Here is a 27187-nt window from a genome sequence, read left to right as displayed (position 1 = left end):
GAATGTTTTTGTTCGCGAGTCCAAATATATTTCGCTGTATTACAACTGCAAATGAGACCAACATGCAACAGCCAATCAGCTTCCTGTTACTGGTGCGAATCTCTCGGATTGTACCACGGGTTTTTATTTATTTATTTATTTATTTATTTATTTATTTTTTAAGTTTAGCGACCCTTAGCTTAAAAATAAATAAATTTGGTTAAGGCCAGTTTGCTAACGTGTGTGTGTGTGTGTGTGTGTGTGTGTGTGTGTGTTTGATGTCATGATCTAGGTCTTCAATTAAATTTTTTATGGTCCTAAAAAGATCTTAAAAAGTCATAAATTTGACTCGGTGAAACCTGCGGGAACCATGTTGTAAACGCCACCAGGTTCAAGATCCGATTCTGCTTCCTATCTCACAAGGTGGATTTTTTAAATTTTTGTTCGATTCTGATTTCATTGATTTAATTAGCGCCTAAAATGTTTTCATTTAATTATATTCATCAGAATATGCAAATAAAGTAAATACTGTATGAACAAAAGTATTGGGACAGCTGACTTTTCCTGCCATATGTGGATCGTTCAAGTTGGAATCGCACAGTTCGGATGAAATTTTGCATTCGCCTGAACGAGGAGACCCAAAAAACCTGTTCCTGTGCACAAAGCCAGCTCCATGAAGATATGCTTTACTGGATGGATGTGAACGCTGACTGCACCCCAGGCATTTACTAAAACCCTTATGCCTGAATAAATCCACAAATCTCCACAAAATCTAATGGAACCTCTTCCCAGGACAGTGGAGGGAATTATAGAGCAAATTGGGACTAAATGTGAAATGCGATTCCTCAAAAAGCACATACTCATGACCAGGTGTCCGCAAACTTCTGGTTGAATGTAAAAACCTCCACAAGATCTTGCAGATTCTGCCCCGAAGCTTCCTATAAGAGTGAATGGAGACTAAACGTGGAATGGGATTTTCAAATAAAGGAGGACATACCAATCTTATGCTCGGGTGTCCACAAACTTTTGAATACACTTGATTTTTTAAAAGTTAAACATCATAGTAACCTTTTTCTTTCCTCCTCGCCCCTGCAGGTTTCCAGGAATTTGGGCAAGATGTACAGCGAGATGATATTCGTGAACGGTTTCGTGCACTGCGACCCTCACCCTGGCAACGTGCTCGTGCGAAAGTGCCCCGAAAGCAACAAGACGGAGATTGTTTTACTCGATCACGGCTTGTATCAGGTGAGACGTGGTCCGGGGTCCCGCGCCAGGGTTGTTTCGTAATAAACGCACCCGCTCGCACCCCTTTCGCTCCCCGTCGCTCCACTATCGCAGTGGTTTCAGTGTCCTCCTGACAAATCAAGGGTTTCTAATCACTTCACACTTGCATTTAAAACACATAGTAATTATACAGGGTTTCCATGAGGTCTTAAAAGTCTAAGAAAAGTCTAAAAATCTCCTTTAGGTCTTAAATTGCTGTTCTAGGTCTTAAATAGTATTAAACAGGTCTTCATTTTGCGATGTCCATGAAACGCTCCCTCTAACGCTCATTGAAATGCTGCCTCAGCACTTTAGAATGTTTTTGTTCGCGAGTCCAAATATATTTCGCTGTATTACAACTGCAAATGAGACCAACATGCAACAGCCAATCAGCTTCCTGTTACTGGTGCGAATCTCTCGGATTGTACCACGGGTTTTTATTTATTTATTTATTTATTTTTTTTAAGTTTAGCGACCCTTAGCTTAAAAATAAATAAATTTGGTTAAGGCCAGTTTGCTAACGTGTGTGTGTGTGTGTGTGTGTGTGTGTGTGTGTGTGTGTGTGTGTTTGATGTCATGATCTAGGTCTTCAATTAAATTTTTTTATGGTCCTAAAAAGATCTTAAAAAGTCATAAATTTGACTCGGTGAAACCTGCGGGAACCATGTTGTAAACGCCACCAGGTTCAAGATCCGATTCTGCTTCCTATCTCACAAGGTGGATTTTTTAAATTTTTGTTCGATTCTGATTTCATTGATTTAATTAGCGCCTAAAATGTTTTCATTTAATTATATTCATCAGAATATGCAAATAAAGTAAATACTGTATGAACAAAAGTATTGGGACAGCTGACTTTTCCTGCCATATGTGGATCGTTCAAGTTGGAATCGCACAGTTCGGATGAAATTTTGCATTCACCTGAACGAGGAGACCCAAAAAACCTGTTCCTGTGCACAAAGCCAGCTCCATGAAGATATGCTTTACTGGATGGATGTGAACGCTGACTGCACCCCAGGCATTTACTAAAACCCTTATGCCTGAATAAATCCACAAATCTCCACAAAATCTAATGGAACATCTTCCCAGGAGAGTGGAGGGAATTATAGAGCAAATTGGGACTAAATGTGAAATGCGATTCCTCAAAAAGCACATACTCATGACCAGGTGTCCGCAAACTTCTGGTTGAATGTAAAAACCTCCACAAGATCTTGCAGATCTTCCCCGAAGCTTCCTATAAGAGTGAATGGAGACTAAACGTGGAATGGGATTTTCAAATAAAGGAGGACATACCAATCTTATGCTCGGGTGTCCACAAACTTTTGAATACACTTGATTTTTTAAAAGTTAAACATCATAGTAACCTTTTTCTTTCCTCCTCGCCCCTGCAGGTTTCCAGGAATTTGGGCAAGATGTACAGCGAGATGATATTCGTGAACGGTTTCGTGCACTGCGACCCTCACCCTGGCAACGTGCTCGTGCGAAAGTGCCCCGAAAGCAACAAGACGGAGATTGTTTTACTCGATCACGGCTTGTATCAGGTGAGACGTGGTCCGGGGTCCCGGCGCTCACGTGATGACAAATTGTTGCCATTATTCAGCCCCCCTGCCTCGGAGCCCCTGGTGGAGCCCCCGGTGCTGCGGTGGCATAAAAGCATTTGATTAGAGACGACCTGCAGCTCCACCAATGTTCTATAGGACAGCACTCCACACACACACACACACACACACATGCTGGCTTGCATGCACATGGCGAATGAGCGTAGAACCATGTCCATTTCATACGTCCCCCTGTAACGTGTGTGTGTGTGGAAGCCGTAAATGCATTTGTGAAGATAATCTGGTGATAAATATGCACTAGCGATGCTGGCGTATAAAAGAAGAGAGCGTGTTGGAGAGCTGCTCCACTCGTTCGCCTCATAATGGAACCAATTTGCGAGTAATGACTCCGGAGTTTAGCGCTGCTTGGCCCCACGAATGTTCATTCCTGGCTGGAGTGTTATTTTTGTTCACAGCCAGATTACTGTATGTTGTAGCCATATTAATTAAAGTGCTGAAGTGGTAAAGTGGTGCTATCTTCAAGCTGCATGTTAATGACCTCTCTCTCTCTCTCTCTCTCTCTCTCTCTCTCTCTCTCTCTCCCCAAATCCCCTTCTTTCTTTCTCTTATGCTTTCTCTTTCTCCCTCTATGCCTTCATCTTTGTCTCTCCTTTTCTGTGGCTCTCTTCTTTCTTTGTGTTTCTGTGTCTATCATTATTTTTCTTTCTCCTTCTCCTTCTCTCTTTCTCTCTGAGTGCGACACTTTCTTTACCTCCTTCTCTTTCTCGCTCCTTTTTGTGTGTAACTTACACTCGCTATGTCTCTCTCGCTCTCACTCCCTCTCTCCCTCTTGTTCTCATCTACAGTATCTCTCATTTTCAGTGTCTCTCTCCTTCTCTGTCCATCCCTCTTTTTTTTCAGTCTGTTTCAACCTTCTCTGTTTCTTTCCCACGGTTTCTTTCTCTCTCTCTCTCTCTCTCTCTCTCTCTCTCTCTCTCTCTCTTTTGCTCTCTCTGCGCATGTGCGGGGGAAGGGTGAGAGGGGTGAGTGGCGAGCCTGAGAGTGATTGGCCGTTTTTCCCGCATTTTTTTTTCCGTAAAACATTTTGGATTAATCTTGTGTGTGTGTGTGTGTGTGTGTGTGTGTGTGTGTGTATGTGTTTATGCACTGAAGGTTAATGGTGGTTTATGTGCCCCTTTTAGAGTGTACGGAGGGGTTAGACACGGTTACACTCTAGCTATTGAACCTCTTTTAATCAACCTGAAAAGTCGTCTTTCTGGCTTTAATATTCCACACGTAAAGAGACGTAAAAGTTTTTATTGATGTTTTAAAAGACTTTGAAATTTTACCGTCAGCGAAAGTAAACTGGGGAAAAAGTGAAGCAGTTTTAGTCGGGGCGTGGGGAGGTGTGGAGCCGACACTCCCAGGAGGCCTGGTTTGGATAAGAGGTGTTTTTAAATACTTGATGTCTACCTGGGGAGTAATGAGTTTTTAAATAAAAACTGGGAGGGCACTGTAGAGCACATCAAGGGCAGACTGAGCAGATGGAAGCGTCTAGTTCCAAAAATGTCCTACAGGGGGCGAATGCTGGCGATCAACAACCTGCCTGAGTCGTCTCTCTGGCACAAACCTGCTAGCAAACATCTAAGCCCTGTTTCTGAATTACCAGTCTTTTACTGTGGACTTGTTAAAATATAAACTTAGATGATGTGGAAACCTACACTGGCTGCTGGAGGAGCCCCCGGTCTACGGGAGTCGTTTGGAAATCTCTGGTGGTCGCCCACACTGTCCAGAGCTTTGGTCTTCTCAAAGATTGTCGGTAGCAGCTCCCAAACCACTGGAGGACTACACTACAGCTAATAGACTATAAAATCGGCGAGACCGGTCCTGCAGAGAAGGAAACCTTTCCCCAGCTGGACTTCGCTCTCGACCTCGACGGGTGTGGAGGTTCCCCTCCTGGAGTGCAGGGGTGAAGAGGAGATGAACTTTGAAGCTGCTCTACAGGGCCTGTGTTGAGGTTTTAAATCAGAAGTGGGAGGGTGGACACCCAGTGGAGAAATGTTCATGGTTTTAATGAAGATATTAAACCAGAGTGGAGACACTTTACAAAAACCGCCGTTACCCAAAATATCTGCCGACCTCCAGTGGAGGATTTTACACTGCATCATGTCTGTGAACTCTTTTATTTCTATTTTATACCCTGATGTTTTATAAGACGGTCCGTTCTGTTCACAAAGAGAAACTGGTTTTCATGCTTTTATTCACTGCTCCAGGTTACAGTCACTGTTTGAGCTTTTTAAATGTATTTCAAGGTCTTTCAATGTGTTTCCAGTGTTATATTCTTGGTTTTAAGTACGTCTGGAGAAACAGGTTTATGTGGCAGCATATTAATTTTATTTCGGAGCAGGTAAAATACCTGAGCAGAAAGAACAAGGTGACACTCTACCCCCTTTCACTTTCCTGTTTCCTGTGGCCTTTCAATCTTTTTTCAATATCTCTCTCTCTCTTTCTATTTCTCTTTCTTGTTCTCTTTCTCTTTCTCATCTTGCTACAGTATCTCTCTTTTTCAGTGTCTCTTTCTTTCTTTTTCTCTCTCAGTCTCTCGAATTTTTCCGGTCTCTCTCATTACTCTTTCCCTCTCTCTCCCTCTGTCTCTGTATATATAATGATTTACAGTCTTGCCATGTCACTCAAATGTTCGAGCTGCCGTGTACATTTTTCCGGTCCGGAAATGAGTTCCAGCCTCCAGCCTGAGGCGGGGCGCTAGAGGCGCTAAAGCGACAAACTGCTTCTTTAAAATGTTCTCCCATACAGTTTATATTACACATCTGAAATAGAAAAAAGGAAGCAGAGAGAAAAATGCAGGAAAAGAGTGTGCTAGAAAGAAAAAAAGAGAGAGAGACAGAGAGAGAGAGAGAGAGAGAGAGAGAGAGAGAGAGAAGAACCCAGTGGGGTGTGTGTGTGTGTGTGTGTGTGTGTGTGTGTGTGTGTGTGTGTGTGTGTGTGTGTAAATACTTTTGTATAGTGTTGTACAGCAGACAAAACTGAAAATATAAATAATTATCGAATTGTCTGTCTGTCTGTCTCTATATTTGTCTGTCTGTCTGTCTGTCTGTCTGTCTGTCTGTCTGTCTCATTAAAGGTTAGTCCTTATTATTTGATGTTATAAAAACCTCCACACTTTAATTCTCCTATTATACAGTCTAAATTATTACTCTAAAATCTGATGTAAATATAAGGCAGTATGTTTGAATGTTTTCTGAAATATTGCTACACCATCAGGAAATAAAGTAAATTGAGTGTATGTGTTTTTTTTTTTCTGTGCAAGTTGCTGAAGCCGGAGTTTCGTCTGGATTACTGCAGACTGTGGCAGAGTCTCATAAAGGGAGACATGAAGGGGATCGAGCGTTACAGCAGACGCCTGGGGGCCGGAGACCTGTACCCTCTGTTCTCCTGCGTCCTCACGGCCCGCTCCTGGAGCTCGGTCAGCACCGGCATCAGCCACACGCCCGTCACAAGCGCAGAGGTATCAGCATGCAATTTTAACTCGTACCTCATGTGGCCTGTCCTGAGAAATTTCCCATGTTTATTACGTGTTTTAAACATGTATACAAACATTTGTTAGATTTCTGGCTTTGGTCTTTGCTACGTGGACCATTCTCTCAAAGCTGAGCAGAAGGTCGGGGGTTAAAGCCCTGGTATAGCTAAGCTGATACTTTTGTGGCCCTTAAACAAGGCCCTTAACCCTTTGTGCTCCAGGCCAACCACTGACCAGCACTCTGAGCCCAGCTTCCTGACAAGTTGGGATAAGTGAAAACCTTTTTTTTTTTTTTTTGGGTGGTAGCTCGTTGGTTAAGGCATTGAGCTACTGATCAGAAGACTGGGGGTTCATGCTGCCACTTTTGGGCCCTTGAGCAAGGCCCTTAACCCTTTGTGCTCCAGGGTGCTGTATCATGGCTGGCCCTGTGCTTTAAACCCAGCTTCCAAACATCACTGGGATATGCAAAGAAAATAATTTTACTGTGATGTAAAATACACGTGAGAAATATTAAGCACCTTTACATCTTTAAGTTTCAAAGTGAAGAAGCAGACGAAGATGTTGAGATGTTTTTCTTTCTGATCTCGGTCTGTTATAAAGCAGCTGTAATGTGTGTTGGTTTATATTAGCTGATGCCCACCTGTTGGAGTTGGAGCTGTCTTGTTGCCCTGCTGCTCCGAGTGCTCTCGTGTGTGTGTGTGCGTGTGTGTGTGTGTGTGTGTGTGTGTGTGTGTGTGTGTGTGTGTGTGTGTGTGAGCATTAGTAAACGAGTCTCGGGTGGAGGATAGCGCCAGGGCCGGAGCTTGGCCTCTGTGGGGGGAGGACGGGGCCATCTGTGGATTTTCAGGGACATTTATTTATACATGCATTACGTAAGAGCACTCAGCCCCGGCGCACTCCACCGCACTTCACATCAATCGCAGAGAACGAAACGAACGCCGAGTTCTTAAACACAAACACCCCCCCTTTAACCCCCCACCCCCAGAATCAAACTCTCCCAGTCCAGGTCTAATTTTTAAGGTTATTCAGTCAAGTCAGAGACGTCCCGGAGTGGCGTTTCCTGCAGGTGCCTATTATTTGCGGCTTCATTACCAGAAGGCTTTGCAAAGATAATTATGGCCTGGTCCGTAGCTCCTGGTGTAGGATGTGCTGTTTTAGCAAGGCACCTTACCTCCATTCCAGCTTCGCTTTTTTTTCTCTCTCCGCCGAAGCTCACCGTCTTCTCACTAACGCAGTCGCCCGCAGCCCCCTCGCTTCCACTCCATCAAATTACCAGGATGTTTTGAAGAAGTCTGGTCTCAGATAATTACAGGCAATTATAAAGGCTGTTTCCAAATGTACAGCTGTGACATGAGCAAAAAAATAAAGGGTGGGGGGGTGAGTGGGGGTGAGGCTGTCTCATTTACATAAGAAAGCAGAGATAAGAACATATTCTATCACACATTCAGGAAAAGAGTGTGCTAGAAACAACACAAAGAGAAAAGTACCCAGTTGGTATTTTGTGTGTGTGTGTGTGTGTGTGTGTGTGTGTGTACGCAATGGCAGCAACTTGCTTAGTGTAATACAGCACACAAAAGCTGAAATGATAGAAAAAAAGTCTTTTTTTTTATTTTTGGCTGGAAATGTTAGGGTAAGGTGTCCCAATACTTTTGGCCATATAGTGTATCTATCAGTGAATATATACACTATATATATAATCAGTATATTTTTCACCTAAGAAAAGATTCTTAGTCTCCCAAAAATATTAATAAATATAAAATCAACACACTGGTTATCTGGGTCACGGCACCAAGTTGTTAGAAATGTGGCAAAGGTCGAGTGGTAAAGGCACTTTTTTCCAAACAAATCCCGACTTTACGCCAATAAAGCAAACGTAGAAACAGCTCTAGTTGTGCAGAGGAGGGACATGGGGTATATCAGGAGAAGAATGCTTAGGATTGAGGTGACAGGCAGGAGGAAAACAGGAGGTTTATGGGTGTTGTGAGGGAAGACATGCAGGTGCTAAATTTGAAAGAGGCAGATGTGGAGCACAGGCTGGTATGGAGACGGATGATTGGCCGTGGCGACCCGTAACGGGAAAAACCGAAAGAAGAAGAAGAAACAGCTCTAGACGTTGCCACGTCCTTTCTAAAACAAATGTGAGAGCCACTAAGGGATGACCATCATTCTGCTAGAATTCATTAATGCGTCAAGAAAACGTGGACCTTAATGATGGAAGTGTAAACATTCACATTCAGTTGAATTTATATTGTGCTTTAAAGTAGGTATCACGTTTATCCCTGTGAGCCAGAGGTCAGAAGATCAAATGAGCAAACATTGAGAGGAACCGGACTAAGAAATAGTATAACCGTTGAATTTTTTTTTATTATTATATTTTTACCGCTGCGGCCCGGGTTCGATTCCCGGTCAGGGAACCTGTTGGACTTATTAGAAGCTTGTGAGATCAAATCCCAGCTCCAGGAAGCTGCCAGTGTGTCTGGGCCCTTGGCCAAGGTCCCTAACCCTCAATTGTTCACCTGTACAGGTTAGAGCCTGTACAGGTAAGTTGGACTGGATAATTATAGCTCTAGAATAAAGAAAAGGTGAACACAGGACCCTAATCGCTGTGGAGTATCGAGTGAATTTTGCGATCACCGAATGAATAATCGTGACATTCGCCATTAATCTCGAAAGCATGCAGCTCTGCTTTGTTTCTGCCACGTCGCCTCCCGCCGCATCCTCGCCGGCGGATAAATGCGATGTAATACAGTACGGTGAGCTAAAAGCGGAGAATTACCTCTCACCCACAAGGCCGAGCGGCATCTGTAATTGAAAAGATGATGCTGAAAGCGCACGCGGGGCCGAGAGATGCCCCCGTCAATCAAACTTCAAATCGGGCCCGAGCGCTCCTGCGCCACCGGCTGCTCATTACGGAGACTCGAGTCTACAAAGTGCACCTCGTCTGAGTCAGTGGCGTAATCTCAGCACGGACGTTTAATCTGCACGAGGATGAAGGAGAGAGAGAACGATAGAGAGAGATCTGTTTTCTGCACACACACACACACACACACACACACACACACACACACACACACACTTGGCAGTGTATTTGCAGAGCTTTCAGTTTATACGCTTTTTAAACAGGTTAGTCTACAAGTGAGAAGCCGAAACAAAGAGACACAGAGAGAGAGAGAGAGGGAGAGAGAAGGAGACAGAGGGAGGGAAACAGGAAGAGGGAAAGAGATCCAGACAGGTAAAAGTAAGAAAGCAAAAGAAAAACAAACAGCTTGACAGAGATAAAGTAAGCGATCCAGTCAAACAGACAGAGAAAGTAAAAGATGAGAGAGAGAGAGAGAGAGAGAGAGAGAGAGAGAGAGAGAGGCAGATAAAGCAAAAGATAAAACAGTGGATTGAGACTGACACAGAGAGCGATAGAGGAAGAAGGAAAGAGAGACTGAGGAAGAGACAGTAAAAGATAAACAAAGAAGAAGCATGGGAGAGACAAAGGAAGATAGGGAGGAAGAGACAGACAGACAGACAGACAGACAGACAGACAGACAGACAGACAGACAGGAAGAGATACATAGAGTGGATGGGAGGCAGATAGGGATTGGGAAATATAGACAGGCATAGAGAGAGATGCAGACAGACAGCTGAAAGTTTAAAAAGAAAAAGTGAGGGAGAAATAGGGGACAGACATAAGGTGAGATGGAGATAGAGGGAGATTAAGAGAGACAGACAGCAGAATGGAAAGATGCAGAGAGACAGCCGGAAGTAAAACAAAAAGGGAAGCGAGGGAGAGATAGACGAAAAAACAGAGGGAGACAGAGAGAGTGAAAGAGATCGAGACAGAGAAACTTAAATAAAAACAAAGATGCAGAAAGAGAGAGAGAGAAAGACAGAAAGAGAAACTGAGAGGGTGAGAGGCAGAAAGAGAGGGAGAGATAGAGGGAGATTTCGAGAAAAAGATAGATGGATGGAGAGTTGCAGACAGACAGAAACTGAAAGAGGAGTGATGGGGAGACAGAAAGAGAGAGAATCAATTAGACAAAGTGAAGGAGAGAGAGATTGAATGAGATTGAATGAGACTAAGAGGCTTCCTGCATCATGTAGCTGTAACTATAAATGGATAAAAAAACAAGCAAAAAAAAGCATCTTTGATTAATTGCTGCGATTTTAGAAGAATAAAGAAGTTCAGGATCTACTTTTGTTCGAAAAAAACTGCAACTTGTGTGTGGTAACTCCATTTCATTACACTATTGTGTCAATGAGTATTAGCATAAGCGAATGTAAGGATTAGCATAAGCGAACTTTAGTTAAAAATAAAGGGATTTTTTGGAATAAATGATTTTGTCGGTTTTCATTTATTTATTTTTTTACAGATTTGATGTATTTATGCAACTGAAATAAAAAAAACAGCAGTGAAGGGAATAAATGGAGCTCGCAGTATAAAATCAATAGCGCAGACAGACGTTCCCGCTTCTCGTCCCTGAAGACGTTCAGCACCGTCTGTCAGCAGCGCCGGTGCAGGCAGGTGGAGGCGGGGCCACGCCACTCCGACTTATTTATTTTTATTAACACATGCCATTATTGCCGTAGAGAAAAAGTGAAGCCCTGGTCAATACAGACCCGCCTTCTCGTTAGGTCCGACTCTGTTTACAGCAGATGAAAGGCTCGTCTCTCTCCATCATTCATTCGGGGTCTGTCTCGGCAATTATCCTCCGGCTCCCGTAGTCTGGGTTCTGTAAAACGCAGCCTTATTAGCCCTCGGTGCGACCGCGAGTGCTCGGGATTACGCTCCTCTTTCTCTCTCTCTCTCTCTCTCTCTCTCTCTCTCTCTCTCTCTCTTTCTCTTTCTCTCTCACGCTCTGCCTTTCACAGCCATCCCTCTACTTGTTTAGCTCCATTTCTCATTAGATGCACAAGCCGAACTGGCCGAAGACAAACGTGCTCTAAACAAACACGAGTAAATATACGGAAAAAGAAGTGCGTTCCTTTTTCTCTCTCTCATTTTTTTGTTTTTAGAATGCTTTGCTAAATAGAATTTGAATAAAATTAAATAAATGTGTGTTTTACACTTAATATTGAATTTATGATCATGAAAAGATATGATCGATGTTCTACTTATTTTAGCATACTTTAACTTTAGTCCTTATTCCTTCCATCCTTCATTCATTCACTCCCTCAATATGCAGAATTGCCAGGATTTTTTCCTTTTATTAGAAATTCTTGAAGCTGGACATAAAACGCAAACGAATCGTAATAGCTAGCGTGAGCGATGACCAGGAAGTGGCTCGATTTCACGCATGCACGAAAACAACCCGCTACAAATTGTATTTCAGGTACGATGTGAGTCGCCACAGTGACACTGCGCTAACTCTACTTTCTTTTTTATACCCCTGGCATTGTTATGTATGTTTTCAAGTTTGATAATTAAAATAATGAAAGTGCGCACAAAGCGCCAGTCAGAGACCAAACAAACTGAGGTCCACCACTAAATACGTTCCCGCGGGACCTCAGGTTTGAATGATGTTCCACATGTAGAAAGCTTTGCATGGAACATGCCGGTACACGTGTGCACCGAACCGAAAGTTCATAAGGCAAAGAATCAATGACGGGACACAAAACAATCGAATACAGAGAATGAGCTTATTTTAAAAGTACACCCTTAATTTTATTCTGTTTGCTTCAAGTTTCTAGTCCTACTCTACTTTTTACTACAACATCTGAGACGGAGGCGTAAACCAGAAGAGCGCAGCGCAAACTACGTTAACGAGTTTTCTTTTGCCTGTAAATGTAAAAAGCTCTCTGCCCTGCAGTCCGCTCGGCGTGTTCCATTCTGTTTACTCGACAAGTCAGGAACAAAAGTCAAGAACATTATTGGTGCATTGAAATGAGTGTAATTTGCATGCATTGTGGCAGTGAAGCGCTTGTTTTCAGCTTGAATAGTGAATTGCAATCACTGGTGCTGATGTGAAGGGGAGGGGGGTGTCCTGGAAAGAGAGGGAGAGAAAGAGAGAGAGAGGGAGAGAGTTGTAGTAAAATGGATGCATGAAACACCTGATGTCAGTCTAAAAGTGTTCGCTGTCTGATTACTCTCACTTGACTCTTGTTCAAGAGTGTATTCAGAGTGTATCATGAGAGCACCAGCATTGTTTCCAGGGTATATCAGGAGTGTATCCAGAATGTATTATAAGTGTATCAGTAGCGTATTTTAAATGTATCAGGAGTGTATCTAGAATGTATCAGGAGTGTATCTGGAATGTATCAGGAGTGCAACCAGAATGTATCAGGAGTGTATACAGAATGTATCAGGAGTGTATCTGGAATGTATCAGGAGTGCAACCAGAATGTATCAGGAGTGTATCCAGAATGTTTTAGAAGTGTATCCAGAATGTATCAGAAGTGTATCAGAAGTGTATCCAGACCGTATCCAGAGTGTATCAGGTGCGTATCTGGAGCATATCAGTAGTGTTTCCTGAGTGTATTTGCAGTGTTGCATTTGTTTATATGGCTCCAATCTTTCACAATTTTTCTGAAAGAGACATTTTACTTAGTTTTATTTAGAAATAAATGCTAGAAATGCTGCCTACTCAGGAACCTGCCTTTGGGACACAATGTGTTTCCATGATTTATTTATTATTTATTTTTTTATTCATTTATATTTCTAAGCATAAGACAGCACATCTTTTTTAACCATCGAAACCAGTTAGTTTGTTAAACCTGGCCCAATATGTTTTTGGCTTTTGAGCATTTGTGAAAAGCTTCTGCACATTAATAATGAATAGTGTTGGCAGACGCGAAGATCAGCCTTCCTCCTGCGTGATTGCCTTTGTGTTTGTCTCAGGGGAGAGCTTACTTTGGACCGTTCATACAGCTGATCAGCACCGGGCCTTATAATGGCTGCCCTGGAGCTGTGTTAACTGGTGAAGACATCCCATAAAAAAAAAAAAAAAAAAAGGAGGAATATCCCAACTGTCAGTTTTTTTCTGAATTTTCCCATGCCAGAGAGAGAGAGAGAGAGAGATGTCTGAGTCTGGGCCTCTTTCTGAAGTGCTCTTGACTACTGACTGCCCACCACTTGTGAATCTTCAGGACTTTATAGGCTTGAGTACTCGGCTAAACCCACAGGGTTAAGCCTCTGCTCTGAGCGTCTGTTCCAGGAGAAACCTACGTGCTGGTGTGGCTTACTTTTTTCAAAAGGTCCGCTCTGAAAAAATAGGCCTCCATCCTCAGGGCATGATGCAATTTCGCAGTTAAATCAAAGCGCCGACTGGTCGAACCTCCTGTCGCAATAAAAAAAAGAAAAAATCAGCAGGCTGAAACAGCTGACATGAGAAAACACTCTCAAACACACCCTGCTGCGGTGACACTGGGAGCTACAGTACAGTGTGTTATACACTGCACACTGTGTATAACTTCTAAGAACCAAAATCTTGGACCTTTTTTTTTTTTATTTGCTCATTAAATGTTCCTTTTTAGGTTTTCAGGCTGAAAATAATGTTTGTACAGGGGCTTTTTTTTTTTTTTCTTCGAACACCTGCGAACTCATAGAAGAACCAGGTTATATCTTTTCTATTCAGTCCACTCTTAAATATGAAATGCTTGATCCTTGATGTTAAATATATGCACTAAATTATTGAGACTCTCCCAGATGTGGATCTTTACCAAACTATTAGCACAAAGTATCATCCGATTTTTACTTTATTTGAATGAGTCGATCCAAACCTGTTCCAGCATGACAATCCTCCTGTGCACAAAGCCAGCTCCATGAAGATCTGCTTTACATGGCTTGGATTTGGGGGATGATCTCCTGCTATAGAGCTCCAGCCTTATTGAACACCTTTGGGATGAATGTGATCGCTGGCTGCACTCCAGACCTCCTCGCTTTACTAACACCCTTGAAGCTGAACAAATCTCCACAAATCTTCACAAAATCTAGTGGAACATCTTCCAGAAGAGTGAAGGTTATTATAACAGCAAATGGGGGCTAAATGTGGAATTGGATGTTCAAAAAGAAGCACATAATCTTATGTGTTCACAAATATTTGTCCTTGCATGATTGCTCTGCCTGAGTTTCTGATTAATGCTTGGCAAGTTTATGTTCTCTATTCTCACATAAATTTTAGGGCGGGGCTAAACAAAGCTTTACTCTCATTGGCTAATGAACTTTGCATCAGTTTTTAACCAGAAGATTCACAGTTATTAAAGGAATAAAGAAATATTAAGAAACTAAATGTTCATGGTGAAGCATGGTGGCGGTAGCTTTACATCAGGTTCTTGAATAAAATTTTGCCACATTAAAATTGAATTAAATACAAAGAATTAGCATTCTTTTTTGTAAGCAAAAAAAATTGTTTGCTAAAAAAAAAAATAATTGTCATGGGTTTAACCCACCAGTCATTACATTTTGAGAATTTATGAGTAAATAGTTTATTAATATAAAAAATAAATAAAAATAAATTAAACTGTTTTGTGCATCGCAGGCGACTTTTAATTTGTCCTGGCTCGAGAGGGATGTTTATAAAGCAGGTCCAATTTTTCAGTCCAAATAATCCCTGGATGAATTCCATCAGCTAGAATAGGTATGCCAGCAAAACCATTTCTAACAGAGAGAGGCTGAGCTCACACACACACACACACACACACACACACACACACACACACACACACACACGCGTGGCTAATGCATCTCAGTCTCTTTGTTGGTGATGCTGATGCCGGAGCAGTGTTTCAGATCAGGACGTACGTCACATGGTCCAGTTTTTATCTGAATCATGACACAATAATGTTACAGGAACAGACAGCAGACACCCTGAAGACCTTAACCTCCTTCCTCTTCCTCTTCCTCTTCCTCTTCTTTGTCTTTCTCCAGGATTGAGATTTTACAAAATCAAGATCTTTCTAAGCCTGGTTACATTACAACTGCCTGTTATTAATGCAGCGTAGTGATGAAGGACGAAATGGGAGATGAAACATCAATTTTACAGAGTCGATTCTGCAGAGTCGATTCCGCAGAGTCGTTTCTACAAAGTTCTTTCCACTGAGTTGTTTCTAAAGAGATGTTTCCAAAAAGAGATTTTTCTCAAAGTCATTTTCATACAGTTGTTATTTCTACAGTCATGTTTTACAGAGTTGCTTTATGGAGTCATTTCTACATAGACTTTTTAACCGAGTCGTTGCCACAGAGTCGTTCTTCTGGAATCATTTCCAGAACCCTAACCCTAGGGTAACCCTAACCCTAGATTTGTTTCCACAGAGTCATTTCTAGAAAGTTGTTTTTGCAGTCATTTCCACAGAGTCGTTACTACAGTCATTTTAACAAGCATTTTTACCGAGTTGCTTTCACAGAGTCGTTTTTCCAGTCATTTCTACAGTTAATTCCACAGAGTTGTTTCTATAGTTTCTACAGAGTCACTTCTACAAAGTTATTTCTACAGATCCATTATCTACATATTTGGAGATTAACATTAAAAGTGAAATTTCCTTTCATTTTTTTCATCTTGGAGAGTTATGAACTAACATAAGACACATAAAAATCAGTCAATACATGATTAAAAATCTGAGTAGCTTATTGTTGCTTGCCGAATCGACATGCTGCTAAAGCGTAAAGCATCACGCTCGAATTTACAGGCGCGAGATGTGATTGATTGCAGTCGCTTGGCTTTTGAACCTGATCACTGATGCATTAATGCAAAGGAAATTCATTATCGATGATGTGAATAACAGCACAATCCACAGAACAATAAAACGCTACACACTACAGAAATGACCACCAGCGCTTTCTCCAAGTCATCGTATATTACAGTTCTCTTTCTTTCTTTCTTTCTTTCTTTCTTTCTTTCTTTCTTTCTTTCTTTCTTTCTTTCTTTCTTTCTTTCTTTCTTTTTTATTTTATTTATTGCTTATTTATTTTTTCTTCGTTCACCATTTTCCTTCTTTCATCCCTTCCCTCCTTTCTTCCTTCTATTTTTCCTTCCTACTTTTTGTCTGTTCTCTGGACTGTTCTGGATAGTTTCTCTTTGTCCTCTTGTCTCCAGTTGTCTTTCTTTGTTCACCATCTTCCCTACTTGTTTTCCTTCCTTCCTTCCTTCCTTCCTTCCTTCCTTCCTTCCTTCCTTCCTTTTGTGTCTCTTACTTTTACCATTTTGCTTGTTTGTAAAACTTTGCAATTCTGTGGTTCTGAAGGTTCTGTGATATTAAGGGTTTTGAGGTTCTGAAGGTTCTAAAGTTATGAAAGTTTTGTGGTATTGAGGGTTCTATGGTTCTGAAGGTTTCGTGGTTATGAGGGTTCTGTAGTTCGGAAGGTTCTATTGTTCTGAAGGTTCTGTGGTATTGAGGGTTTTGTGGTTCTAAAGGTTCTGAGGGTTCTATAGTTCTGAAGGTTCCATGGTTCTGAGGGTTCTGTAGTTTGGAAGGTTCCAAATGTTCTATAGTTCTGAAGGTTCAGTGGTTCTGATGGTTCTGAGGGTTCATCTGTAATGTTCCTCGTTGTGTGCTGATTGGAGCGGAGGTGTCCTGAGGTGCTGCAGTACAAAAATTCACATTTCAATTGAATTTCAAATACTTCCATCAAACTGTCTATAATAGGAAGGGAAGCATGATATATTTTTTCCCCCTCAGCAGAAATGTCCTCTCAGCACTGACTCGGGTTACTGATGTCGAGAGCCAGAACAGCTAATCTTCACTGTCACAGTTTTCAGGCACTTAGCTTCTCAGTTGCCTGCGAAATAAGCCTCTGCGTTCCTTCCTGCGACTCTTCTTCACTCTTCACTGTGGGTATTTCATGGCAGATGGGCAAGTCGTGTAGCGAGAGTTTCCCCACAGCTTGTTTAAAGTCGATACACCACCACACACACAAAATACTCCAGCCTGATATAATAACTGAGGCTTAGTTAGGTTTAGTTAGCATTCTGTAGAAGAGATCATGCTAAACAAGCTCTATTTTCAGCTTTAGTGGATGCGATGAAAATCTGTGTCGTGGCAGATATGAATGTAGGACTCTATTTTCAGGCTAGTTGGCTACTTTTACCAACATCTGGCCCTATTTCTTGCATTATTTTATAGCCAAATAAACAGACAACAATGTCCATAATTATTTGAGTAAAGTATAACAGGAAAAAACTATCGTTGAAGTAGTTTGAAGAAGCATTTTAACTGTTTTTACCTCAGAAGTTCATTATTTTTACCAATAGCATGTCCCAGAGTGGGTTTTATTTCTTTTACTGTTGTTTGTTTTTTCTTATTACAAATCAAAATGTACTTTTTATCTGTTTATAGTTATAAATAGTAATGTTTATAGTCACTGGAGGGCCGTACATTTCACCCCAAGGCCTTCAGTGGTGTCCTTCCTGATTCAATCCACCTCTTAATACCATCATTATGACGCCACATCTGTAGAAAACATCAGTTTTATAGAGAAGTGCAGTAGAACAGAGCACTGCATCACAGACAGGAAACTCATATAATGAGAATGAATGTCATCACTGAAACAAGAAACCCAATAAACACAATACAACTGTATTGCTCCTTTCACTGTAGCCACAGCTGCATCTCCTGCATACATCATCTCCAGCAGAAGCATCGATATTCACCTCAGAAAATGGCAAAAAAACAGTCCACACGGGTTTTCTGTGCAAAAGTACTTTTTTAAGGCAGTTTGTATTTGTTTTTGTGCAAATTCTACAAGAAAGAATACACAATAAAATAAATGGTTCATGAAAAAGCTTATAAACTGATTGGATCTGTTAGGGCCGGCCTTTACGTCCAGTTTTTCTTGAAAAGTCCATCTTGAAAATGTCCTCGTAAGTGTATCTTTGACCAAATAAATTTCTTCTCCTCTGGAATTACAAAACAGTTGGTGCCATTACAGAAACTAGATTGACAGCAGTCAGAATCCTGAGGGTTAGAACTTCTGAAAACTGTAGACTTAGATGTTACAAGTGTTGAGGAATGAAATTAGATGAGGTAAACGGTGTGTTTGTGTGTGTGTGTGTGTGTGTGTGTGTGTGTGTGTGTGTGTGTGTGTGTGTATGTATGTATGTGCACCTTTCAGGATGTGGAGATTCGCACGAACGCAGCGATGTACCTTCCTCAGATCAGCGAGCTGCTGAATCGGGTTCCTCGGCAGATGCTGCTGCTGCTGAAGACCAACGACCTCCTAAGGGGCATCGAGACGGTGCTGCAGACCCGCCAGCTCCAGCTCCTTCATCAGCATGAGCCGCTGCTGTACACGGGCCCTCGCCAGGTGACACACACACACACACACACACACACACACACACACACATCTGTGTAGCAGTCTGGGAAAACCCTTCTCAAGGTGAAAGCTTTGCAAACATATTTCCGATTTGTCTCAGTCAGAAGTAACATTTTGAAAAGTTGTCTCATTTGCACAACACGTGCACTCCGCATACTCAGACTCCGTTTCTGATGACAATGTGACGGCGGACATTTTGACTGATTACAAAGCAAATCGATCAGGATTGGGTCTGCTTCTGTACGCCACGTAGCTTACAAAACACCTCGCTCTGAGCATGTGTGAGGAAATGAAAAACACGCCGAGGTGTGGAACATCTCTGGACAAACTGACTGTCACAATTCTCCAAACGTGGAGATGTTTTGGTTCTTTTTTTAATTTCAAACAATCGATGAATTGATCACTTTCAGATATAAACACTGATCAGACATAACATTCTGAGTGGTGAAGTGAAAAACACTGATGATCTCTTCATCATGGCACCTGTTAGTGGGTGGATTTATTTATTTGGCATCAAGTGAACATTTTGTCCTCAAAGTTGATGTTAGAAGGAGGATAAATGGGCGAGCGAAAGGATTTGAGGAAGTTTGACAAATTGTGACGTCTAGACGAATGGGTCAGAGCGTCTCCAAAACTGCAGCTTTTGTGGGATGTTCCTGGTCTGCAGTGCTCAGTATCTATCAAAAGTGCTCTCATATTGTACCACTTGACTAGAAGAAGACTTGAAAAGTTGTTACCTTTGCACTTTACACTCTTCTCTCTCTCTCTCTCTCTCTCTCTCTCTCTCTCTCTCTCTCTCGCTCTCTCTGAAATCACGTCATTTCTCTGACTTCAATTTCAATCACTGCCTGTTCGGCCTGTTCTCTCTCCTCATAAGCGCCTCGTGGGACGTTTTTGGAGTATAGATATGGAAATTACTGCTCGATAAAATGTGATGAAATACTGAAGATGATATCTTTTTTTTTTTTTTTTAAACCAGGAGCCTCAACTCGACTGTTTGGTGTAATGGTCTGACTCAATAGGACGATTATATTGTACTTTTCTTAGCAGTCAGCGGCCATATTGATTTATTCGCACGGTTTTAATTAAGAATGCTGCACATTTTTTGGGAAAGGGTTCGGATGTGTGGATGCGTGTTTTGGAGGGTGATGTCGGGGTTGAGGGGTGACGACTGTAAAATCTGAGAGAGCGATTTGGAAAGAAAGAAGCAACCAGACATGAAACTCGATGTCATCCGCCCGAGTGCGTCTTTATTAAAAACAAATGGCAGCAGAGTGCAGAATGCTGATTTAAAAACCATTACCAGACCCCGAACACACAGACATCCGGACACATGAGAGAAAAAGAAAGAGAGAAATAGAGAGAAAGAAAGAATAACGAACATGGCAGGTTTGTTACACTGATGCAGTTTGATCTATGAGTCTTTGTAGCATTATTATCTGTACAAGGCTGTGAGTATGTGTTTGCGTTTACCATCGTAAACTCGCGGTTTCCGCTCCGAGGCCTTGCTTTTACAAACCACAATCCTCTCACTGCAATTATTTACGTATGCTTTTAAATCGTTCTAATACATTACTGTTTCCATAGCGACAGGTTCTATAACACATAAGGATCAACATGTAAACAGGTCTCGAAAAAAAAAAAAAATTCTGTTAGATGTTTATTAACCACTTATGTAAAGAGTCTCCATTGTCAAGGGTTTTTTTTGTTTCCTATTTGTTTTTGACAATCTGCGTTTATTTATGTTCTTTTTTGGTTTTGGTTTGTTTGCGTCTGCTGTGATGTAAGCGATAACTGGAACTAACTTATTCTACGGACAACTTGTCATTCAGCTTTTAATAAATAGGGAACTCTGCATAGAGGTCAGTTGATTGCTGGAACTATCAGCTCTCGGCAAACATCCATACCGATAGTTTTTCCGGCTTTCATTCCACCCGTCATTACGAGAGCGGCCTCTAGAGGTAAATTGCGGACGCCACGTGCTGTTTGTTTGTATAATTATATATGTATATTTTTATTGGTTTTGATAAAATCCACTATCATCACATCACTCAATCGTAGCTTTTTGTGCTGTAGCAGGGTTTAATAGGCAGTTTTATTCTAAATGTGTTTCCTGGATGTTTTTATATTTAAATTGACCAGAGGATAATAATAATGTAGACAGTTTACACTTTGGAAGTCTTGTATTGTGAATCCAGGATTTGGAATGACTGAAAAGTTTCTCAAGTCAAGTCAAGTTTATTTGTATAGCGCTTTTCACAACAGACATTGTCTCAAAGCAGCTTTCCTGTTTCTGTATTGGATGGATTTCGGTGATAAACTCTTTATTGAGAAAACTAATAAGGCTGATCATTTTAGCAGTTGTGTCACATTTCCTACCAAACAGCATGTGCCTGTGTGTGCAGTTTGCTTTCGAAACCTGGCTGTTGTCTGTGTGTGTGTGTGTGTGTGTGTGTGTGTGTGTGTGTGTGTGTGTGTACATCTCATAAGGCAGGTAACGATGTCATAATAACCACCAAATATCTCGGCTGCTTTTCCATTGATGGATGAGCTCTAGAAGAGCGCAGATACAATGTACATAGCAACAGATGGGCCAGGGTCAGTAACTGTACACCTATAAAGTGACCTGTGTGGTAGGTGTACATGACAAAAAGACCAGTGTGTAGTGTGCAATTCAATACAGCGCTTTAAATATTTATAAATGTGCCAGAAGGCAGGAGGAATTTCCCCTTCGAGACACATCATTCATAACGTAAGCGGATATTCCACGGTTCGATACGAGGCAAAAGCACTGGGGTGAGTGTGAGGGGTCAGGAAAATGGAAATCTGTTATTTGGGCACTTTCTTAGTTTTATACACTGTGTGTGTGTGTGTGTGTGTGTGTGTGTGTGTGTGTGTGTGTGTGTGTGTGTGTATATATATATATATATATATATATATATATATATATATATATATATATATATATTTATATGCATATTTATATACACATATAGTACAGACCAAAAGTTTGGACACACCTTCTCATTTAAAGAGTTTTCTTTATTTTCATGACTATGAAAATTGTAGATTCACACTGAAGGCATCAAAACTATGAATTAACACATGTGGAATTATATATGGAATTATATACATAACAAAAAGTGTGAAACAACTGAAAATGTCATATTCTAGGTTCTTCAAAGTAGCCACCTTTTGCTTTGATTACTGCTTTGCACACTCTTGGCATTCTCTTGATGAGCTTCAAGAGGTAGTCACCTGAAATGGTCTTCCAACAGTCTTGAAGGAGTTCCCCGAGAGATGCTTGGCACTTGTTGGCCCTTTTGCCTTCACTCTGCGGTCCAGCTCACCCCTAAACCATCTCGATTGGGTTCAGGTCCGGTGACTGTGGAGGCCAGGTCATCTGGCGCAGCACCCCATCACTCTCCTTCTTGGTCAAATAGTCCTTGATGCCTTCAGTGTGACTCTACAATTTTCATAGTCATGAAAATAAAGAAAACTCTTTGAATGAGAAGGTGTGTCCAAACTTTTGGTCTGTACTGTATATAATAAGTTATACGCTTCGAGACTTGTTTTGTAACATGCCAGTAGATAGCAGCACAAGCCTGCACGCGCAGTCACAGGGAGCACCGACCCTTATAAGTCAGTGTGCCAAAAGACATCGTCCTGTGCACATCGGGAGCTGTGCAACCGTTGCTAATCTGATTCTTCCATTCCCATCCCACCCAAGTAAAGCAGATCTTCATGGAGCATTGTCATGCTGGAACAGGTTTGGGTCTCCTAGTTTAAGTGAAGGGAAAATTCCATGCTACACTTTCAAAGACAATTGTGAGTATCCAAGTATGGGGTAATATTTTGTTGAAGAACCACATATGACTGGAACATTCAAGCGCCCCAATCATTTTTGTCCGTATATTGTATATAATGATTAATCATATGGTATCATAAGTCATAGGAGTGAGATGTTCCTTTTTGTTTTTTTCTTGTTTTGTGTACAACAAAAGTGAGGAAGATGACCAGTTTAATAGCTGACGAGCCGGACGAACATACATGATACCCCGCTCACAAATCCCTTCTGTACTACTTACTATAATGATTTTACTATTAATACCTTTGATTGAATTTCTTCTCACACCCCAGACCAAAGACAGAGCACAATATGAAACTAAAACATACAGTAGGTTGTAATGGAAGAGTGGTTAAAAATAAATAGCTAAAATAAAAAAATAAAAATACTATTGTCATGAACTTGAAATTTTTCAAATAGTAGAAAATCTTGAAAAAAAAATCACAAAAAGGTATCACAATGCCAATATTGTGCCACAATATCACTCGGGATCAACGTTATCCGAATTTCCGCATGAAGGAAAAATTCTGTCCTCCTTCTTCACCTGACCTCCTGACCTTAAACTTTTTTATTAATCAGCTGGGTTGTGTGTCCTGCGAATATGTAAAAATCCTGCCAAAATATCATCAATATTCTATAATTCCCAACGGAGCATAAAAAAATCAAGCGCAGATAAATATGGATCGTGGAGAAAAGCTGCGTTTCCCAGACCGCCACGTCATTGTTGTGTAGAAGATCCCGTTTGCACGTGATGGACGTGATTTTGCGCAGCGTAATGAAGTGGGCACGTCCGCGTGAGCCGGAACGCCGAGCTTCCGCTAGCTGTCACTCGCTCGCCTTCGCAGCCTTCTCCCCGGCACGCTTTTAATAATTCATCTGCTGCTCCTGAGGTGCTACTGAATCCTGCGTGTCCTCGTATGAAATATTGAACACGACTCTTTTCAAGCCACGCCGAAGTTACGCAACCGCGCTCAGGGATTGCTGGCAGCCTTAAGAGCGTCCGTATGCAGCGTACGCACAGGGAAGTACTCTCTGATACAAAACGTGTCGGGTGTCCAGGAGGTGATGAGGAACTCGGTCTGGTCCTGGTGTCATCGAATGCGAATTGAAGGGGACGGATGATGCAGTCGGGGTGACACTTCAAATCTACTTTCTTTTTCTTCATCAACAAATTCACACAAGAGAAACTCGGCTCAGCTCAGTGGTTAAGATATTGGATGTCTGATCAGAAGGTTATAAGTTCAAATCCCACCACCGTTACTAAGTCAAGTGAAGTCAAGAAGCTTTACACACACACACACACACACACACACACACACACACACACACACACATACGTCAGCGTTTTGATCTAGAGTACTCTCTCATGGCTGCTGCTGTTAGAGGAAATTGTGTGACGTGATGAATGTTTGTGTTGTTTGTCGGTTTAAAGCGGTTTGGAAGGAAAGTGTGCGATAGTTTTTGGAGAGTCATTGTTTTTCCCCCTGAGGTCATTCAGCTCAACACTTCTCCTCTCTCTCTCTCTCTCTCTCTCTCTCTCTCTCTCTCTCACACTTTATCTATCTCCACACACACACACACACACACACACACACACACACACGCTACTAACCAGACATTGTTAATATTGCAGGATCTGCTGCTTCACTCCGACCACGAATCAACATGCAGTCAATTTACTTAATCTGCTGTAATCTCTCTCTCCTTCTCTCTTTCTCTCTCTATTCCTCCTTTCTTTTCTCTCTTTATATGTCTCTCCTTCCTTCTCTCTCTAATCCTGATTCTTTTTTCTTTAAACCCCTTTAATCACTCTTTTCTTTGTCTGTCTGTCCATTGCTCTGTCTCCGCACTTCTTTCTCCCTCACCTCTCTCCTTCTCTTTCTTCTTGTCTTTTCTTCCATGTCATCCATTTCCTCAATCTCTCCATCCTGTCTTTTTTTTTTGCCATCTCTCTTTTGATCACTCCGTCTCTTTTGATGTCTATCTCTCCCTTATGTCTGTCTCATTCTCTTTTTCTTTCTCTGTGTCCTTTACCCATTTTCCCTCTCTCTGTCTGTCTCTTTGTCCTTTTCTCTCTTTCTCTCTCCTTCTCCTTCTCTCTCTATGCCTGTTTCTCTCTTTCTTTACCTCCTCTCTATCACTCTATTCTATGTCTGTCTGTCCATTGGTCTGCCTCCTCTCCTCTCTTTAAATTTTTTTCTCTCTCTTCCTGTATTTTGTCTGAATCTGCCTCAATCTCTCCTGTCTTCTTTTGCCACCTCTCTGTCAGTCACTCTGTCTATCGCTTCCTCGTGTCTTTCTGTTTGTTTTTCTTTCTCTGTGTAATTTTCCTTTTTCCCCATTCCTTTCTTCTGTCTCTCTGTCTGTCTCTTATTCTCTCTCTCTCTCTCTCTCTTAGTTATAAAAGGAGTAAGACGAACTCGAGGATGAGGAGGCTGCAGATCAGCATGTCCGAGGCGCTCTCTCTGTGTCAGATCGGTCTGTATGAAGTGGTGATGTGGATTCGGAGTTCGTTGTTGGTGAAGTGGATGCACCACGTTCTCGGCTGGTTGCCGTCCGCACATTAAAGGGGGTTAAAGAACTTTAAAGAAGGTTCAGGATGGACCCTTGTCTTGCACCTCGCCGCATTTCCTCAATCTCCTATGCTGATCGTCAATCCATCCACACGCCACCATCACCAACCACACAGCGAGACCAGAACCCGAGAAGATCTACAGTACAGAGTGACAGAGTTCAGTCAGTATTAATGTGGTGATATCAAAAGTTTTAAGACTAGTTCTGTAACACGCCAACAGATGGCAGCACAAGGCTGCACGCACAGTCACAGGGAGCACCGACCTTCATAAGTCAGTGTGCCAAAAGACAAGTACACATCGAGCGCTGGTGCTATTCGGACCACGTAGTTTTCAAGTTATTACGATTTAGAATTAAAGCTGCATAATCATTAATATAACTGTAATGTTTTTCCTGTTTTTGTTTCCCCCCCCAGACAATCCTGTATTGTTTTACGTGTCTTAATGTCACACAGCAGGTTTAATCTTAAACAGAACATTTTACTTTATGATTGATATTTGTGTTTTTTGTCCTGTTTTGTGTACACGTGTTTGAAAACTAGGAGACGAAGAGCAAATAACAATACATTGAAAAAAATATAGAAATAATTAGAGATCATCACACTGTTCCTGGTACCGTTTTCCAAAAAAAAATTAAAAAAAAAGAATGCAAAAGTAATGGCACTCTTATAAAGTGCCACCGATGACCTAACCTGAGGTCAGATGGAGATCTCTGCTTCGCATTGGTTTCTCAGGTGAGGAATCAGATCGTCCCAGCAGGTTTCATGAAGAGCCCAAAGGCAGCGGCAGGCATCCGAGCGGGTTTCCGGATCCCCCAGAGCATAGAAAGATAGATAGACAGAGAGAGAGGTAGTGAGAGATCTAGTGAGATCCCTCCGGCAGCCAGCGTCTGTGTGATGGACACACTTTATCTGCTCAACAGGTTTCAGCACCAAATGGCTTTTCATGCAGGCGGGGCTCTGTGTTTTTTTTTTTTTTTGTCTCGCAGCCGAAATGAAATTGCAGAGACATGGCTTTACGCTTCACAGTAATACGCCATTTAGCCGCCCACAGAAGAAATTTGAGCTGTTGCATTTCCAGGAAAGTGCTAGAACACTAGAACACAGGCGATTAATATTGTTTGGGGAGGAAACGCAGTCGGACCGTATAATTCCATATTGTTTTGGCAAAGACGTCATGTTTGTTTGTGGTGTTAAAGATAATAAATCACACACAGTGGCATTTTTAAGGATTGCGATCGAAGAATCTTTCAGGGATCAACAAATCGTAATTTCCTTAATCAATTTGCTGGAAACACACAAGGGAATTAATCACTGGGTAACGGTCACGTGCTTGTGGTTACAGCTTTTAGAGTAACAGCTCATTCACTGGGTCTCGTATACAATAATAATAAATGAATATTTATATATGTAATAATAAAAAAGCAAACTTTGTTTGGTAACATTTATTAAAGTCCGCTCCAGAGTGAGTGCTTTGTAACAGTCAGGGGTAGCTTGGTTCGCTTTTATCCTCCAGAGAGACGGGTCTACACTTTTTTATTTCTTGATCACTTGATTTTTTAAATTTTTTTTTATTTATTTATTACATTTTTTACTATTTGTTCGCTCGAAGAAAGAAAGAAATGAATTAAAAAGGAGAAGAGGAAAGAACTGGAAGAGAAAAGAAGAAGAGGAAAGACACAGAGGGAGAAAGAAGGGGAAGAGGGAAAAAAAGAAGAGGAAAGAAGAATACGAGGAAAGAAAGGGAAGAGGAAAGAAGGAGAATGCTGGTCATTTGTTAGGAAATAATTTGTTTCACAACATTAACTGTAGCTGCTGTTTTAGAGTATTGTTTTTAATAAATGCATTTCTTAGGGAAAAATATATATATATATATATATATATATATATATATATATATATATATATATATATATATATATATATATATATATATATAATATCATATAATGCAATTGTACTACTATATATACTATATAAACAAATGTTTGTGAACACCAGACCATGTACATGCTTTTTAAACATCTCATTTCACATTTATTCCCCATTTGCTGTTATAATAAGCTTCACTTTTCTGCTCAGATGTTCCACTTTACTGTCAGTAAAGTCAGGTAGTGATGTAGGTGAGAAGGTGAGGAGTCCTGGGGTGCAGTCTGCGTTCACATTCATCTCAAAGGTGTTCCTGCTCTATAGCAGGAGATCTTCATGCTGGAAC

The 27187-nt window shown here is 41.4% G+C and overlaps 1 protein-coding gene across 1 annotated transcript in view; it reads left to right on the top strand.

The window, feature by feature from the left end:
• adck1 (aarF domain containing kinase 1) overlaps positions 1–25461 on the top strand; it is a 99941-nt gene extending 74480 nt beyond the window's left edge. Inside the window, 5 exon segments of the mRNA XM_046855764.1 lie at positions 1075–1224; positions 6106–6303; positions 18350–18486; positions 18488–18541; positions 24799–25461. Coding sequence (XP_046711720.1) covers positions 1075–1224; positions 6106–6303; positions 18350–18486; positions 18488–18541; positions 24799–24967 — 708 coding nt within the window. The 3' untranslated portion in view covers positions 24968–25461.
• Positions 25462–27187: the final 1726 nt, after the last annotated feature.

This window comes from Silurus meridionalis, chromosome 8 (assembly GCF_014805685.1).
Source record: "Silurus meridionalis isolate SWU-2019-XX chromosome 8, ASM1480568v1, whole genome shotgun sequence".
Lineage (NCBI taxonomy): Eukaryota > Metazoa > Chordata > Actinopteri > Siluriformes > Siluridae > Silurus > Silurus meridionalis.
This window is presented reverse-complemented; position numbering and strand designations above follow the sequence as displayed.